This window comes from Sceloporus undulatus, chromosome 4 (assembly GCF_019175285.1).
Source record: "Sceloporus undulatus isolate JIND9_A2432 ecotype Alabama chromosome 4, SceUnd_v1.1, whole genome shotgun sequence".
Classification (NCBI taxonomy): Eukaryota; Metazoa; Chordata; class Lepidosauria; order Squamata; family Phrynosomatidae; genus Sceloporus; species Sceloporus undulatus.
The window spans coordinates 7,239,092-7,256,183 of record NC_056525.1 but is presented as its reverse complement, the minus strand read 5'-3'; the positions used below and the strand labels follow the sequence as shown (position 1 = coordinate 7,256,183).

Genomic DNA, 17,092 nt, shown 5'->3' with positions numbered 1-17,092 from the left:
TCTACCTCATTTCCATTAATCTGCCAACCCTCTGACCTCACCATCCACCCTTGTTCTTTCCATCAACAGTAGACAAAAGCCTCCCACCATCCCATCCGCTTTGCACTGTCGGTACATATAAATTTACCCTATGCAGCCACCCAAAATAAAGTGTAATCCCCTCAGAAGCAGCCTACCATGTCACCCAGTTAGTAGTGGTTGAACTCCTTTTGTAACATGTGAAAAGGTCAATGAACGACAAGGGCAAACACAGCACGCACTCCTGGCAGATTTGCAAACAGTAGTAGGCCAGACATGAGGACAAGCACTCTGCTTTTCCAAAAGGATTATTTTATTGACAAAGTTTTCCCCAAATAGTCACCTGTACAGGAGAAACAGTTCAGTCTGCTCCCAGAGCTCCTTGTCCCTTGGGGCTAATTCTGCCCCACTTTCAACATTGGCAGCTACTTTGCCCGCACAACTCAACACAGAGATGTCACACACTGCAGATTTTCCACATCTCCAGTGTCAGGTTTGCACAGCATGGGAGCCATCCACTAAAGACACAGGACAATGGGGAGAACTCTACAATCAGCGTTTTGGTGTTAAAACTTGCTTCTCGAAGGGCCAAGCAGGAGAGAGGGACAAATTAGAGCTTGCTGCTTTCTACAGGTGTCAATGCTCTGAAACAAACAGCTTTACTGATATGTACTTGGGGGCAGTGCTAAACTCCCGCTGAGCCTCTAAGGCACCGAAAGGTTTGGATAACTTGAGAGGCACCTTTGCCTTAGGATTAAGAAGTTTAGGGGCCATGGTTGGTTCCCAGCTGTTTGAAAACATCCCCTGCTTCTAAGCACAGCCGGCATCTAGTGGAGAAAAAAAAGGAGCCCAAACATGGCCAGATACCAGTGACCAAAACTGGATTGCAAAGGCTATGAGCATAAAGCTTAAGACAAGGATCTCATCTCTGTCTTAAAAGTGTACAAAATGTTTCAAGGAGCAACCTGCAAGAAAAAGAAACCCTATCCAAGTGGAAGAATGGGAAGGGATCCTTAAGGATGGAGATCTTGTACCCTGATAGTTGTTGTCCTTCCTGAAGAATATTAAATGGGCATCTACTTCCACAATTGTGTAAAGAATGGAGGCCTCAATCTAAGAGGGAGAGAAGCAAGTTCTACACACTCAGAGGAGAGAGAGAAAGTGTGTGTGTATGCAGGAGCACAAGCGGGTGTGTGTACAGTCACGCACCACTGAAATGAACACAAGACTCGGCACATCCGCATGCGGTTAACTATGATAGGATGCAAGACTCCAGTGCTTCAACCCTTTCCCTCCCTCCCTCTCTTCACCGCTGCCCAAAAAATTCTTCACACTATTTTTTTCCTGAAATATAAAAAGGTTATAAACAAGTAAAGCAGGTGGTGATGTAAGGCTCGTGTTTTCAGCTTCCGCATCCTGAAGGCAGACCGCCCCTAAATAGCGATGCTAAAAGCCGGTATGTTGTGAACTCCACTGCATTCCAAAAAAATAAAGATTCTGAGATTTATTAAAGCTAGAGAATCTGTGTATCAAGCTAAGCAGTTGCTAAATAGAGGTCCCTTTCTGGGTTCCAACAAAGGAAGAAGAAAATGTGTATTTTTAAGTCCCCCCGCTTCTATATCTTAAAGGACACCAGATATTTCCAAAGCTTTCCAGGGCTGCTCACAATTGCAAAGGAAGCAGCAGGAGTCATAAAACAGATGAAAGCTAACTAGTTATTCAGAAAAGGAGATGGAGCACCAATCAGAGCTCAAGCTTCCCTGTATAGCTAGCATATCTTGGAATTACTATTTCCATATTGCATAAAGAAATAAAAATTTTGCCTGCACATAGAGGGGTATGGGTGGGTTGGGTAAGAGGAGGCAAGTGCAAGCCTTTGGTGCCAAAAGGGCAAATTTGGGTCACCTTTACAGAATCCCTATTGCTGATGTTCTTCCAGACAGGAAGGACAGCAAGGTGTTCCATCTAGAAACCTTTAGTGTAAAATATATATGTGTACAAAAACCGGTGTGTTCACTTTATTGGACCTGAAGAATCCAGCAGCAAAATAATGTCTACGTATGATGTATGGATCTCTCTCTTCAGAGTGGGACCTAGGTCCCCCACTTTTTTCTTTTTTTTCTTGCATGTTGGGAAGAGCAAACGAAGGGGCTCAGGCAGTCAAGCACACTGCGCTGTAGACTTAGAAAGGTGCGTTGTCCTGGGAGGGCTTGTCGCCAGATGCCGATGGGGAGTGGAGTTCATCAGCACCGTTGTCTCTTCCGCCCACCACTTTAGACTGTATAAAGGAGAAGAAAGCAAAGGGAGGCAAACAGGTTAGAGGGGAAATCTTTCTGCTCAGCCCACATAAGAACATCAAGCAGTATTGAAGTCAGGCACATTTCTTTTCCCTTACCCCTTCTAGCCCCCAAACCCTTTTTTAAAGCACACTGTATTCTGTAACTATTGGTGAAAGAGATGTTCCCTATCCATACTAGCTTCAGAGCTCAAGTGGTCTGGCACCAACTGACATCACAAGTAAGTTACAGTAAGATATGCAAGAAGGGAGGCAAAGACCTCTAGGCCACAGGTGGGAATCAGTGCAGCCCTCCAAATATATTTGGACTGCAATGTCCAGCAGCCCTAGTACAGCCAGTAGTGAGGAATGCCAGGAGTTGCAGTTAGCCAACTTCTGGACTTCACCTTGTGCACGCTTATCCTGAAAACATGCAGGACCTACAGAATGAATGGGAACCATGTGGCCCTCTAGGTGCTCTTGAAGTGCAGCTCCCACACCTTTGGTTGTGCCAGCTGTGGCTGTTAGGACTTGCAGCCCAACATCATCTGGAGAGCTATATGATTCCCACTCCCAGTCTACGGCAAGGGAGGACAGCTGTAGACCTCCAGATGTTTTCACTGTAACAGCCACAATCTCTTACCACTAATAATGTTGGAACGGGCTGATGGGAGGCAGCAGACCAGCAACAAAAATAGTTGGACCCCATAATATATGAGTGATCTGTTCCAGGACCCTTCACGTAATATGAAATTAGCATATAATCTGGAGTGCTGTTGTTTCTTAAACTGAAATGAACAGCAAAATGTTATCTCTAGGCATTTTCTCAGTCCTCCACCATGATATGCTTCTGCCAGAAGTTGGCCACAGAGTCATATTGGAGGACCAACAGATTCCTAGAGAGCACTTCTCTAGGCATTTCTCATTACTCCAGAATGACTCTATGGTCAAGTTATCCATGGAAACATAGTATAGAATAGTACTAGAGGACCTCAAAAATGTCTAGAGAACACATTTTTTCAGTCATGAAATCACATAATACAAATTCACGTAATACATGGTTCAACTGAATACTGCTATTTTGAGGAATGCTGGGAGGTGCAGTTTGAGACATTGAACTCAGAGCCTTCAAGAATCAAGCAAAACCCCTCTGAAATATGGCATGCTTAGGGACGCAGTTCCAAATAACTAATACGTTTAAAGGGAGCAAACAAATTAATGCAGAAATTGTGGCTGGTCATCTGCATGTGTAGTGGTTTGACAGGTAAGAGGAACAGCTAAGGAAAAGTACAAAGTTGCTTCACACCCATCTGCAGTGAAGCAAATACCTCCCCTTATCAGACATTGGCCAGGTGATGAACCCAGTTCTTTACATGTAACCTTGTCAACAAATCTAGGAAGACCAGTCTTAACTGCAACTGGACAAACAGCCTTACTGGAAATATGGACAGCTCTCTGCTTGGTTGTTCCGTATCAGCCTCTGAAACCTTGGCTCCAACCTTTTCACTTGCCTGAGTGCAAATCCCAGGGCACAGCACAATCTGTAGAGAAGTGAGCTCCCAGGGTGCCATCGTGCTGGAGTGTGACCAAGGACTAAGAGCCAGATGAGGCCCGGTAAATGAAGACTTGATTGGGAACAGCTGAGAAACATATTCCTTCCATGCATGGTAGCTTTGGATCAAATTACAGGAAGGACAGTTACCTTTATGGTTCCAACTCGGTCTTCAAAAGACTTGAAGGTTGCAGAGTTTCTTAAGGGGAAGAAAATATATAAATGTAAGAGTCAATTTTGGCAGTGTATCAGATACTTGTATTTAGTGTTTATGCTAGTCATTTGCTTGTATTGAGGGGATCTGGAAATCACTCAAGAACATTCATGGCTTCTGAAAAACTCAGATTAGTCAAGGCTACAGCAAATGCTTGGCAGCTCCAAACCTCACAGAAATAACGAAATGCCCAATTGTAATGGAGAGAAATATCAGAACTGTAACTAGTTAAAAAAAAAACTGTGATGGAGAGAAATATTAGAACTGTAACTAGTCAAGAGCTTCAAGTTTAAGGGGTAAGTCCCAAAGTAGCACACAATTTCTCCAAAATGCAACCTCAACAAGAATGAGAAAATATTAAAATGATCCTGTGAAACATGAAAAGCACACCCATCCTTCGCTTAAGATAACTCTTTTAATACCCAGTGACCAGCCAAATACTGTTCTCTTGTACAGTATTACAAAAGATAGCACAATAAAAGGAATCTTTCCCTCTAATGAAAGCAAGTAATCTAGTTGCAATATCAGAATGGCAATGCTTGTTAGACAGTTTAAGAAATGGATGTCTGTAATTTGTCTTAACTGGAACATTTTCCTGGACACCACTATTATATTTTAACTGCCATTATTTTTATTATTGCTGTTGTTGTTGTCCCGTGCCTTTCTCCTGATCGTACAAGTTAAAGACAATACAAAAGCATTAAAATGTTAATACAAAATTTAAGAAACAATTAAAACAATTTTAACATGTTAAAAACATTACACATTAAAATTAAAATGTATTCAAAACTCTATGGAAACCTTAAAACTTGAATTACACAGCATTTAAAAGCCAAGCATTGAAAAACCCTGATGGTACAATAATGTTTTTACCAGCTGCTGAAAGAATAGCAGGGATGGGGCTATCCTGACCTCTCTGGGGAAGGAGATCCAGAGCCTGGGAGCAGCCACCAAAAAGGCCATCAATGAGTGTGAGAAGGTAGTGGGACAGAGAGAAGGGCCTCTCCGGATGATCCTAGACCTCTACTGGGTTCATAAAGGCAGATATGGGCCCGATCTAGATGGGCCTTTCTGCCGCCCCCGTCACGTGCTAGGAGTTGGCCGAGGAGGCACCATCTATACCGGCCTCACCCATAGCACGTGATGGGGGGGGGGTCAAAATGGCGGCACCCTGTATACACGGGCGCTGCCATTTTGATGCGAGACCCAAGCCACTTTAACTAGCTTTAAAAATGTTCTTTTAAAAAAAAATGGGTTTTTACTTTTTTTAAAAAAAAACTTTTGTATTATTATTATTAACCTTTATTTATTAAGCTCTGTAAATTTACACAGCGCTGTACATACAATCTTTTTTATTGGACGGTTCCCTGCCCTCAGGCTAACTTTCTATTGTTTTGATTCAAACTGTTAACTTTATTGAGTTCCATATTGGAAGAAAGGTAAGACTAAAATAAAAATAAATAAAGTAATTCAGTGATTCTTACTCTATCTGATGATAGAGTAAACCAGCAGGGTTTCCCTCCCAATGTGCCAAAAAATAGTATATTTGTGCCCTCTAATAACAACTGTTTTTCTTTTTTGTGGAAACTTGCTGTAGCCTGTGGACTGGCATCACTCCAGAGACCAATGCTGTAATAGTAATGGAGCCCTTTCATGCTACACAAATAGCATATGGTCTGCTATGACTGCATCCCATCAAACCATGTGGCTTGTAGTTTAGTAAGACACTCCAGCTCTCTGGACAATAATTTCAAAATAAGAATAAGAATAAGAAGAAGAAGAAGAAGAAGAAGAAGAAGAAGAAGATTTATTTATAGCCCGCCTCTCCCCAGAGGATTGGGCCGGGTAACAATCAAAATAAAACATAGTAAAATGATAACACAATCCCTAAGCCACATTTTAAAATACAACACCATAAAAATCAGTTATTAAAATCGCAATAAAAATTACAGTAAAATTTAATCCCCATTGCAATGAGGTGGTTTAAGGGAGAGTCAAAGAAGGCATAGTTGTGGGACAGTTGAGAAGGCCCATGTATTAGTCTGGGAATGGCTGCCGGAAGAGATCCGTCTTGATGGCTTTTTTAAAGGCCTCAAGGGATGTTATGTGATGGATCTCCTCTGGCAGGTCATTCCAAAGTTTAGGAGCGGCCGATGAGAAGGTCCTCTGGGTAACCACAGCAAGTCTGGTGTTCTTAGCCTGTAGTAAATTTGTCCCAGAGGACCTGAGTGTGCGGGGTGGAATAAACTACAAACCCCCAGATTCCACAGGATGCAGCCATGGCAATTAGAGTAAAACCATGACACTGTAACTGTTTAGAATAAAAGGGGTCCTGGTCTAGCCATCAAGGAGCTGAAGAAATAGGTGTGTGCTGGCTATCCAGTCAGAGGCCATTTCAGTTTACCTTGCCTGTGGTAGAAGGAAAGACCCATATCTGTGTCTGATTTGAAGGGGCCATCTCCATAAGTGTGCCTATTTTACAGCACAGTAAAGTGTGGTGATATCCCTCCCCCACTGTTTCTCACTCATTACTGAAAACTTCTTTTAGTCTGGCAAGCTTTTCCTAGTTTTGGTAGATATTATTACTTCTTTTAAAAAGTTTGTATGAGATGTTTAACTGTTGTAAATTGCTTTGCTTACAAAAACAGTGTGAGTACCAATTTTGAATCAGAAAGCTGGGATACAAATCTTTTAATACATAAATATATTGCTTTGCTTGAATTCTAACTGTATTTCATTGCTACAGTTTGCTCAAAGAACCTTGTAGAGATATAAATATAAGTTCTAAGTCTTAATAGTAATTGTTACTTCATCCAAAACCCTGAAGGATAATGCTGCACCTTCCCACCCCATCCTACCCACTCCTCTTTTAGAAAATACCAAAGCACCCATAGCAAACAGAGGTCTTGTAAAAGAGAACTACATTACCTCATAGCTGGCATACTTATCGAGTGGCGAATGGAGTAGCTGCTACTCGGAAGCATTAAGGGGAAAGCAGGAAACATTAGAAGCAATTAAAACCCTGAAAACCTTAAGACCTGATCATCTCTAGTATCCCCATTCACAGTTTATACAGCAATTGCAAAAAGATTTGAAAGGCATCTTCACTGCAAGAGTGACCTCACAGCATGAAGCTTCCACCTATTTAATCCTTTGCACTCCCACACTAAAACAAGCTACATATACCATGTAAACAAGATGTCCATAGTCGTGCTATGAACAATCCATCCTTGATGATTCTTCCTCATAGATAACTACAGAAAATGTATTAAAAGCAAAAGAATGTTACTATGCTACACAAATAGCCTCTTGCCTACTGATAAGAAAAGTAGACACAAAATGTCGTTCTTTGCTTTGGGCTGTTAAAAACTAGGATGAGAAAATGATTAGCCAAGGCCATGAGCTTCCACATACAGCACCCAGTATATCTGCAAAGATATATACAGTAGTTCACCAGGAAACATAAGCTACACCAGTCACTGTTTTAAGGAGTTTACAATATGAATAGCACCTTTAATAAGGATATGACTGCTCTGGTGTGTAGGACTTTGATGTAACAGACTGTATTTTAACTAAACTCTCTGAGTCCAGCATCCCATTACAATCAAGGAAGCTGCAATGAGACAATATACAATACAGAAGAGACTGCAATTCTACTGCAAGGAGCCTCCTTCTGTCTTTATTGGGAGCCAATCCTCCCACAGTGCATCATTTAATTTAGAGAAAAGCCTTTTAATACTGTGTTTGTCCCAAGAGACTTGGAATAGATGTGCCTGGCCCACAATCAAGGCCTGGAGTTACAGTTATAAAAAGAAAAAGACAGGGCAACACAATCATGTCAATGCTGCAAAGCAGAACAGAATCAGTGTGGCATCTGAACAGCCTTACTGCAGCATGTGTTGAAATCCCCAACTAAAATCACCACCCTGTTAGAGAAAAGCAGAGCAGGAGCCAAGTGGAGTCTCTAATGATGCATGCAGGGAACACTTTGCAGCTGTTACTGCTTCAGGTGTAGTTTTAAAAGTGAACAAGTCTCTGTCTTTTGGGTCAGGCTAGCAGTTCATTTAAACCAGTACTATCTAGTACAGGGGCAGGAATCATGTGGCCCTCTGATGCTGGACTCCCAGGTGCCACTGGGAGATGCAGCCCAACATCACCTTACCCCCACCACTGGTTAGTGGTTCTTTTGGGCCTAACTATTCTCTCTTGATTGGTTTGAACCATACACAGGGAAAACATCCACAGGAATGAGATTAAACTCTTGTACTTACAGCTGCCAAATGCTTCAGATAAGTTCTTACATTTAACATAGCACACCCCAGAGGCCAATCTTCCACCCCTGAACTGCTTGGTATTTGGGAGCAAGAGATGCACAGGAGACTATGCAGCCTGAGACAGTCAAATAAAGCTCCTCTGTTTTAGCAGAGCAAGAAGCCTCTGAGGATTAGAGTCCCTTGGAAAGGTGCAAGCAGGGTCCACATGTAAGCTGAGCCAGCATTCAAGGGCTGGAGATCAGTCTCCTTGTTTGGAGATTCTTAAACAGAGGCTGGACGACCATTTGTTGAGAGTACTTTGTGTCTTCCTGAATGGCAGGGGGTTGCATTGGATGGTCCTTGTGGTCTCCTGAAACTCTATGATTATTTGATTTCATCTCCTGACTCAGTCAAGAGTCAGGATCACACTGCTGGAGAGTTCATGCATCTCTCCACATAATGATCAGAATGCAGTTGGTGCATTATGCGGGTCAACTTTCCAAGGTTATGCAACAATGGCAGGCTCCAAGCAGCCTGTTTCTACAAGGCCTTACTTCCTCCACAACCATGAAGGCTTCCCAGAATTAAGGCTGTGCCCATGGCCTTTTTGTCCTACCACCTCTACAGGTTGAGTTTCTCTTATCCAAAACGTTAGAGACTAAAAGTGTTTTATTTTATTTCAGAGATATCTTGGAGATGGAACTCAAGTCTAAATGCAAAATTAATATATGTTTCATATATACCCAACACACATAGCCCAAAGGTAGTTTTATACAATAGCTTTAGTAATTTTGTGCATGAAATACAGTTTATGTACACTGAACCATCAGAAAGCAAAGGTGTTGCTATCTCAGGCACCCATGAAAAAAGTTTTGGTTTTTTTAGAATATCTGGATTTTGGAATTCTGGATAAGAGAGACTCAACCTGTACTTATGCCAACATACTACATTAACAGGATTCTGGACCATCTTGTATAATTAAGATTCCCAACAGATAATGTCACTTCTTTGCAGTCTTACCTAAAGGAATGTGAGAAGGGATGGGCCCTGGAAGAATCCAATGGCAGCAAAAAGCAAAAGCAGTGAAAGAGAGAGTGAGTTAGATGCACATTTCAGACTGGCAAGCTACGCAGCCTGCCTAGAGGAAAATTAGGGGGCAATGTTTGTTCAACAATGTCAGGAGAGGTTATGCTCCTGGCCCCGGGCATTTACCATGCAAACATTCATACTGCAAAAATCAAACAAAGGTAACCTTTCTTTCTCTGCAGGTACATGGAAAACCCTTGTAGGAACCAACCACTAGAATAGCATGCATTGCGATTTCCTATTTTCCAGCCAGCCAGAAACACTACTGACAGGTTGAACAGGTTATCTTAATCCTATGGTATTTACTATGTAGCCTGCAGGACTATTTTACCTGACCTACAAAGCTCAAGGTATGAAATTAAGTACTGAAAGGCCTTTGGGCAGAAAACAGGGGTAACAGTGAGGACTCAATGCACAATGAAGGATTTGGAAGAAGGTTGATGTTTTCAGCTAGATCTCTATACTCTATAGGGAAACACTGCCAGAAGCTGTAAAAAAAAATCTGTAGAGTGCAGAGTCCACATCCCCTGAGGGTAGAACTGGAATTTTTAGTGAGATGGGTTAACAAATAAGTTTGGAAATCTTCGAAAAGGTAGATCATCAAGCAATTTTAGGGTGTCCTAATAAAACACAGAGCTGGTATCTGTTCTTCATCATTCAAGCCCTTTGACTAACAAGACAGGAAGGCAATATCCTCAGAGCTTTCCTTCTTTCAGTCCTTGATTCCTTACAAGGCCTGTACGCTTGCATTTGCTTCTTGCTATTCCAACCAGAAAGACAAGATTGAAAAGCCAATGTGTTAGAGATGGGAGATACCTGCACGTAGCTCCCAAAGGAATCCTGTATGGAAACCTGTATGAAACTTCATATCCAATAAAAACCTGTATCATATAAGGACTTGGATCCAATAAACACAATGCACAGAAGTTAACCCTAGAAAGATTATGGCAGGCATTTTCTTCTTTTCCTCAGTGATTGTGTGCATCTGACTGAACAACTGACCCAATCTTCAGGGATAAAAAAAACTCACATAAAAAAACCAAAACAGGTCAGGCCTGTTTTTATTGGGCCTTTATCACAATCAGTTAGTTATTATGTCTCACATCTTGAGGAAGTTAGTCTCACTTTGGACCAACTGAAATCAATGGCTCTGGCCTAACCTCTTCTAGAAGTGACCACAACAAATTTAAATAAGTGATGTTCTACACAAAAGATCTATACAGTGCAGTGAGGTTATTAGCTTATCAGTAGATAACTGAAGGAGATGACTGCTGTTTTAGTTAACCAAGATCAGATGTCCTACTTGTCCCTCCAAATTCACATAATCTTTAATACATTCCCCCCTTTTCCAAACAGTTGAAAAGCCCCTTTTGGGATCACACTTCAAACACACAACATTAGCAACATTAGAATAGATTTTGCTTCCTAGGAGAACACAGTGTGGAGATAACAGAATCTCAACAAGGGTAACAAGAATGAGGCTGAAAAGAGAAGTCATTATTGCCTGTCCACTCAAAGGAAAGAGCTTCACCACAAAAATTCATCTCTGATCACATAAGTCAAGCATAGCAATGGAATTTGTCCTGGAAACAGATTAGATGAAAAGTTGTTATGAAGAGCAGACTAAGACAATATGGAAAGTATCTAGCTGCTATAAAAATCCGTAATTCATTGGCTGTGGCTTAGAGGGACAAGGGAACTTAAACACCAACATACTAGTTGCTGAACCTGGGGAGAGGAAAAGCAGTCAGATCTGCATTTGGTGGCAGGAGAGCTAGATATCCTCTGTTCCTTTCTGGTTCTCTCATACTGTTAGCTGTTATCTTAAAAGGCATTCCTTTATTGGAATGCTAATTAAAAGTGAGTTCCCTCTGAGAATAAACTGTCAAATTAGCTGTTTTTGCCTCTGCTACGTGCATTATACCCTGCAACTTGTTAGTATCCATGTCAGGGTATCAACCATACCAAACTGAATTTAAACTACTGTCTATAAAATGGAAACAAGATCCTTTTTTTGTATACAAGCTACATCAGTTTCAAGGAAAAGATAATGTAATAAAGAAGAAGGACTGACTTTCTGATAGATTTAAACATGTTCCTTTTGGAAAGAATAAGGCAGGGGTAGGCAACCTTTCTGACCCGGGGGCCGGGTTGCTGTCCCTCAGACAATTCGGGGGCTGAAGCCAAAAAATAAATAATTAAAAAATTAAATACATACACACACACACACACACACACACACACACACACACACACACCCAGGGCAAATGTAGGACAACATTTTCAAATGGAGGACACTTTTCTAAAAATGGAGGACATGCTGAAAAATTTGCTGATTTTTTATTTTTTTTAAATATAAATGCATGTTTCTGAGGCTTCTATAGACAATTGCCCCCCTTGCCCCCCTTGCCCGCCACTTGCCTGCCTCCTCCTAATTGGCCAAAGGCCCTGGCGGCAATCGGCAGCAGGACCGGGCTGGAGCCAGTCCCAAGACCTTGCCGGGCCGGATCCAGCCCACGGGCCGTAGGTTGCCCACCCCTGGAATAAGGACACCATTTGCTCACTCAAAGAAAATGAAAATAACAGTTTGTGAGAGGAGTAAGTAAGCCTCAGCCTGCTATTATGTGATCAGAGTTTGTCACACGCTTACCACACAGATATTCCCAGCCAGAGTGGGAAAGGAGAGGTCCTAGAAGAATTAGGAATGTGATCAATTAAGGGTCAAAATCTACTTCAAATAAGTATGTTTGTACACATTAAATTGTTTAATGCATGACTAAGCTTTATTGAAAAAACTGGTCATGGTTAGAAACACTGGCCATAATTCAGTATGGGACTTACATCTGCCTAAACAGACTTACATCTGCAGGCAACAATTCAGCAATTTCACAATGTTTGCATTCAGCCAGGGGCTGCTGTGATGTTACTTCCAGCAGGAGAGGCCGGTCAGCAAAGTGGCCATTGCCCACTGATACCAACGAGCATTGAGACACCAACTAGAGAGTACCAATGTGCATGAGCAAAGCCCAAAGCACATTGGGACATTAGCTAGGTAGTGCCAATGCACAACACTCTTGCCAGTGCCGATATACATTTTTGAAATTCGCTTGGAAAGTTCTGTGGCACCTCTACTATGTAGCTAAATATGCACAAAGTTATGCAATGCAGACCACCATATAGCCTAGCGACTATTCCCAACAGCAGGGAAAGTAATAATTTACTCAGCTTTATGGATAAATGTGAAATACCTTCCATCAGTTACCTTGATCTGGTCACCTTCCTTTCGTCCTCCATTTGACCCAGATCAAGCAGCAGCTTTATATCTTTGCAAGCCAACAGCAGTATTATAATTAAGCTTTCATCCTAAATAACAAGAATTCTTTTTTTTCTCCAAAGCAATCATTCGCACTAAGATTCTAGCCTGCTTTTGGCCCAGCACTGTAGATCTTTGCAGGGTCAAGATGATGGCTGCTTGTGTTTCCACACTAGCAGTTGCATCCATAATCCAATTGCAGTTGATTATACAAGGTATTAAAGAAGTCAGAGTACAAGAACGTGAACTATGTGAACTCCTGGACACATTACTGTAGCAGGAAGTTCTTATGTTTGTAGCCTGATTCTCACTGAACTCATTAAGACTCTTAGAACATCTGACTCTTTTTTTATGCCGCTGGACAGTGAAGAAATGATGGAATCCATTTTTAAAAAATGGCTATGTACCAAAAGCTGGGAAATTTATATGCCAAAAGATAACCATTGTGAAGCTACAGAATTATATTCTGAGCCACTGTAATCCATTTTTGTTTCCAGTCATGCTGGATACATTTAGATGCATGCAAACAGGATTTAAAAAACCAAACTATTTTTCTTGGCTTTTGTTAAAAGAGCAGAGACAAAGCAATCAATTGTATTTGTTGACAATGAGGCTGAATGGCCACTCCACCCTCTTTACCTGCACAAACACACACAAAGTAACAGTGACAAAAAGCAGTTTTTCAGTCATTTCAGGACAAGGTAGCAAGCTGCCGTCCCCATTCTGAATAAAAAATGTTCAGAGACGTCATAGACCCTGGCAGAAAAGTGCCATAGGCCTGTTACAGACAGCCAAAATAAAGCTGCTTCGAGTTGGTGCGATTTCTGGACTCTTAGGACGCATGCATCATTGAAACACCATACCTCCACTGTGACTCGAAGCAGCTTTATTTTGGCTGTCTGTAACAGGCCTTAGTTGCCTAAAAGTAGCACAGAGGGTGTCTGTTTAAGGAGGGCACCTCTGTGTAAAAAGCCAGTCTGGGAGTCATGAAAAAGTCAATAAAGATTTGTGCTGCTATGACAGGGCAGTTTTCAACTCAACAGCCACATTCCATTAAGATAAATTCTCAGCGGCTACATTCCAGTTGTAATTTGAGCAAAAACGTGGAACCAAAGATACCAGAATTTTGAGCTTGAAGCTCTTACTGCTGGTAATTGAGCCTTAGGAGAGCCATTTCAATTTTTTAGAATGAGAGTAAACATGTACAAAAACTGCAAAACCACTAAAGTATGATGTCAAGAGGAAGGTGACAGAGCCACCACTCATGGCTGAATTGGGCCCCTAGTATGGCTGGATTTAGCTCTGGGGCCTGATGCTCTGCACCCCAGGAAAAAAAATGGTCTGCTGAACTGCTTGTTAGTCCTATAATTAGGATGTTACAGCCAGGGTTGTTTGCCCTTATTGTTAAGGGAATCATTTCTGTTTAGAGAGAAGGGAAAGAGAAGAAGATTGCTAGGCATCTTACCTCATATCTCCAAGTTTCCGGCTGATCACAGAACCGACATTGGAAAGGGCAGCTGAAGTCTTCTGGCCTGCCTGAGACAGTGTTTCTTGTGTCTTCTTGTAACTAGACAAGGAAAACAAGGGCTGTAATAGCTGAAGGCAGTAATTAGGAAGAAAAGGACTCAAGCAACAAGGGAGAACACAGCTGGTGCTTGGAAAACAGTGTCGAGAGAAAGAAGGGAGGAGTGTTTTTGACCAAGGCATCTCTGTAAGCAAGCATCCCTTGATTGTTATGTCTGCTTCTCTATTTCTCCACAAATAATTCATTGTGCAGACATCAGGACAGTTGCCCAACTTGCAGAGGTCTCTGCAGCAAAAGAGACACAGGGAGCTCTTTAGAGGATGCTGGCAAACTTCATGAGATGCACTTATCAACACCCTTGAAGTAAACCAAGGCACCTCAGAGTGAATAAGTTAGTTCAAATAAGCTCAAGCTGGTTCCTAATGCAATCATGGTGCAAAGCCTTGCTCATCACTTTTGTTTATATGCTTTTACTCATTGTAGTCAGGGGACCAGGAGAGCTTATCACTTCAAGTCTTTTACATTTCCTTTGGGACTTTCCTCTTCTTACATCTCTACACTTTTCCTTTACACCATATAAAAAGCTGGTCCTGTCTATCGGAAAAAGACAGGAGGAAGAAGAAAAAGACAAGGAGCTTTCAGGGCTAAAAGAGTGCAAGGACACCACCAGGAGTTTAGAAAGAATGGTTAATATTGATACATTAAACCAAAAAGAATCAGCATGGCTTTTGCTATATAAGGAAACTGTTTCCCATCAGTTACCATTAATTGATGTTGCTTTAAAACAAGAACAGTAGCGATTCTTATAACAGATAAATTACCTATTTATGGGATTTTTTTAAAATCACCATTCTGGCAGAATAGTTGGTGTACGCTATTCTTTTGTTCTGAAATCCTGTATTTAAGATGATGCAGGAGATATTTCAGTTCCCAAAACATGACTGCAAGTAAGGAACCCATTCAAAATACTGGTACAGTGAAGTGACTTAGAGTCTCATATTCATGTGCCCATCAACATCTCTTGATACTAAGGCCACAATCTCATACACTTATCTAGCAATAAACACTACTCAACTCAACAGAGCATATATCTGAACAGATATACAGAGATGTAGGATAGAGTTGTTTGTGCATAAAGTTGGTGGAAAACACATCCGGAGTCCTGAAAAAATAAGTTGCAAGATAATAAATCTACTTCCATGCTTGCCAGCTCATCTCCCTTTAGTCAGCTGCTCTGGATATTTTTTCCTCCCAGTCAAGCTCACAACTCAAGCACAGTATCAGGAGATTCATTTCTCTTCACCTCTATACCATACTTGCTATTGAAAATTTCTGTCTGGCCCTCTCCCTCTCCCTCTCTCTCTCTCTCTCACACACACACACACGAGACAGACACTCTCTCACAGATACATGTCCAAACACGAATCAAGGAGAGAAGTAACCAGTGGGGTCCCACAGGGCTCTGTCCTTGGCCCAGTACTGTTCAACATCTTTATCAATGACTTGGAGGAAAGAATTGGGGGAATACTTATCAAATTTGCAGATGACACTAAATTAGGAGGAATAGCTAATACTCCAGAGGACAGGATCAAAATTCAAAATGACCTGAATAGACTAGAAAGCTGGGCCAGAGCTAACAGAATGAACTTCAACAGGGAGAAATGTAAGGTACTGCACTTAGGGCGAAAAAATGAAATGCACAGATATAGGATGGGAGACACCTGGCTTAAGGAGACAACATGTGAAAGGGATCTAGGAGTCCAAGTAGACCACAAGCTGAACATGAGTCAACAGTGCGATGCGGCAGCTAACAAGGCCAATGCGATTTTAGGCTGCATCAATAGAAGTATCGTATCTAGATCCAGCGAAGTAATAGTGCCACTATATTCTGCTCTGGTCAGGCCCCACCTGGAATATTGTGTCCAGTTCTGGGCGCCACAATTCAAAAAGGACATTGAGAAACTGGAGCGTGTCCAAAGGAGGGCAACTAAAATGGTGAAAGGTCTGGAAACCTTGCCCTATGAGGAACGACTCAGGGAGCTGGGGATGTTTAGCCTGGAGAAGAGAAGGTTAAGAGGTGATATGATAGCTCTATTTAAATACTTGAAGGGATGTCATATTGAGGAGGGAGCGAGCTTGTTTTCTGCTGCTCCAGAGACTAGGACCCAGAGCAATGGATGCAAGCTGCAGGAAAAGAGATTCCACCTCAACATTAGGAGGAATTTCCTGACAGTAAGGGCCGTTCGACAGTGGAACACACTTCCTCGGAGTGTAGTGGAGTCTCCCTCCTTGGAGGTCTTCAAACAGAGGCTGGATGGCCATCTGTCGGCGATGCTTTGATCTGGATTTCCTGCATGGCAGGGGGTTGGACTGGATGGCCCTTGTGGTCTCTTCCAACTCTATGATTCTATGATTCTATGATTCTATGAAGGAACATGAGAGGCACTGCAGACAGTGTCAGCCAGAAAAATCAGCAGTAGCAGAACACATTATAAACCATCCTGGGCACAAAATGCTATTTGAAAACATGGAAATTCTGGACCATGCCAACAACTGTCAGGTCAGAATGCACAAACACTTGGACAACTTCAAGAGGAAAGAAGAAACTCTGAAAGTAAACAATGTTTGGCTACCAGTCCTGCAAAACAGAAAAATCAGCACTCAGCAAATACAAATGAGAAACCACTCAGGATAAGAGGCTTTTCCAGCAGTCAATGATCACCAATTAGCAGACACTAATCTTCTTTTGCATATCCTCTCACTCTGAGGCCCTTCCATCAACAGAAGAACAATACACAGATTAACATGGGAATCACTCCTCCCTACCCAGGGTCACACAGTGTGTGTGTGTGTGTG

At 41.9% G+C, this 17,092-nt stretch overlaps 1 protein-coding gene across 7 annotated transcripts in view; it reads right to left on the bottom strand.

Annotated features, from left to right (window-relative positions):
* Positions 1 to 310: 310 nt before the first annotated feature.
* Positions 311 to 17,092, bottom strand: part of TPD52L2 (TPD52 like 2) — a 38,371-nt gene continuing 21,589 nt past the window's right edge. For 4 of the 7 annotated variants that reach the window (XM_042461846.1, XM_042461847.1, XM_042461848.1 and 1 more), the window contains 5 exons: positions 14,177 to 14,278; positions 9,333 to 9,359; positions 6,988 to 7,029; positions 3,996 to 4,044; positions 311 to 2,296 (listed from right to left, as the gene is read on the bottom strand). In XM_042461846.1, coding sequence (XP_042317780.1) covers positions 2,201 to 2,296; positions 3,996 to 4,044; positions 6,988 to 7,029; positions 9,333 to 9,359; positions 14,177 to 14,278 — 316 coding nt within the window. In that variant the 3' untranslated portion in view covers positions 311 to 2,200. The remainder of the gene's footprint in view (positions 2,297 to 3,995; positions 4,045 to 6,987; positions 7,030 to 9,332; positions 9,360 to 14,176; positions 14,279 to 17,092) is intronic. The other 3 variants (XM_042461849.1, XM_042461851.1, XM_042461852.1) reach the window with 1 other exon arrangement.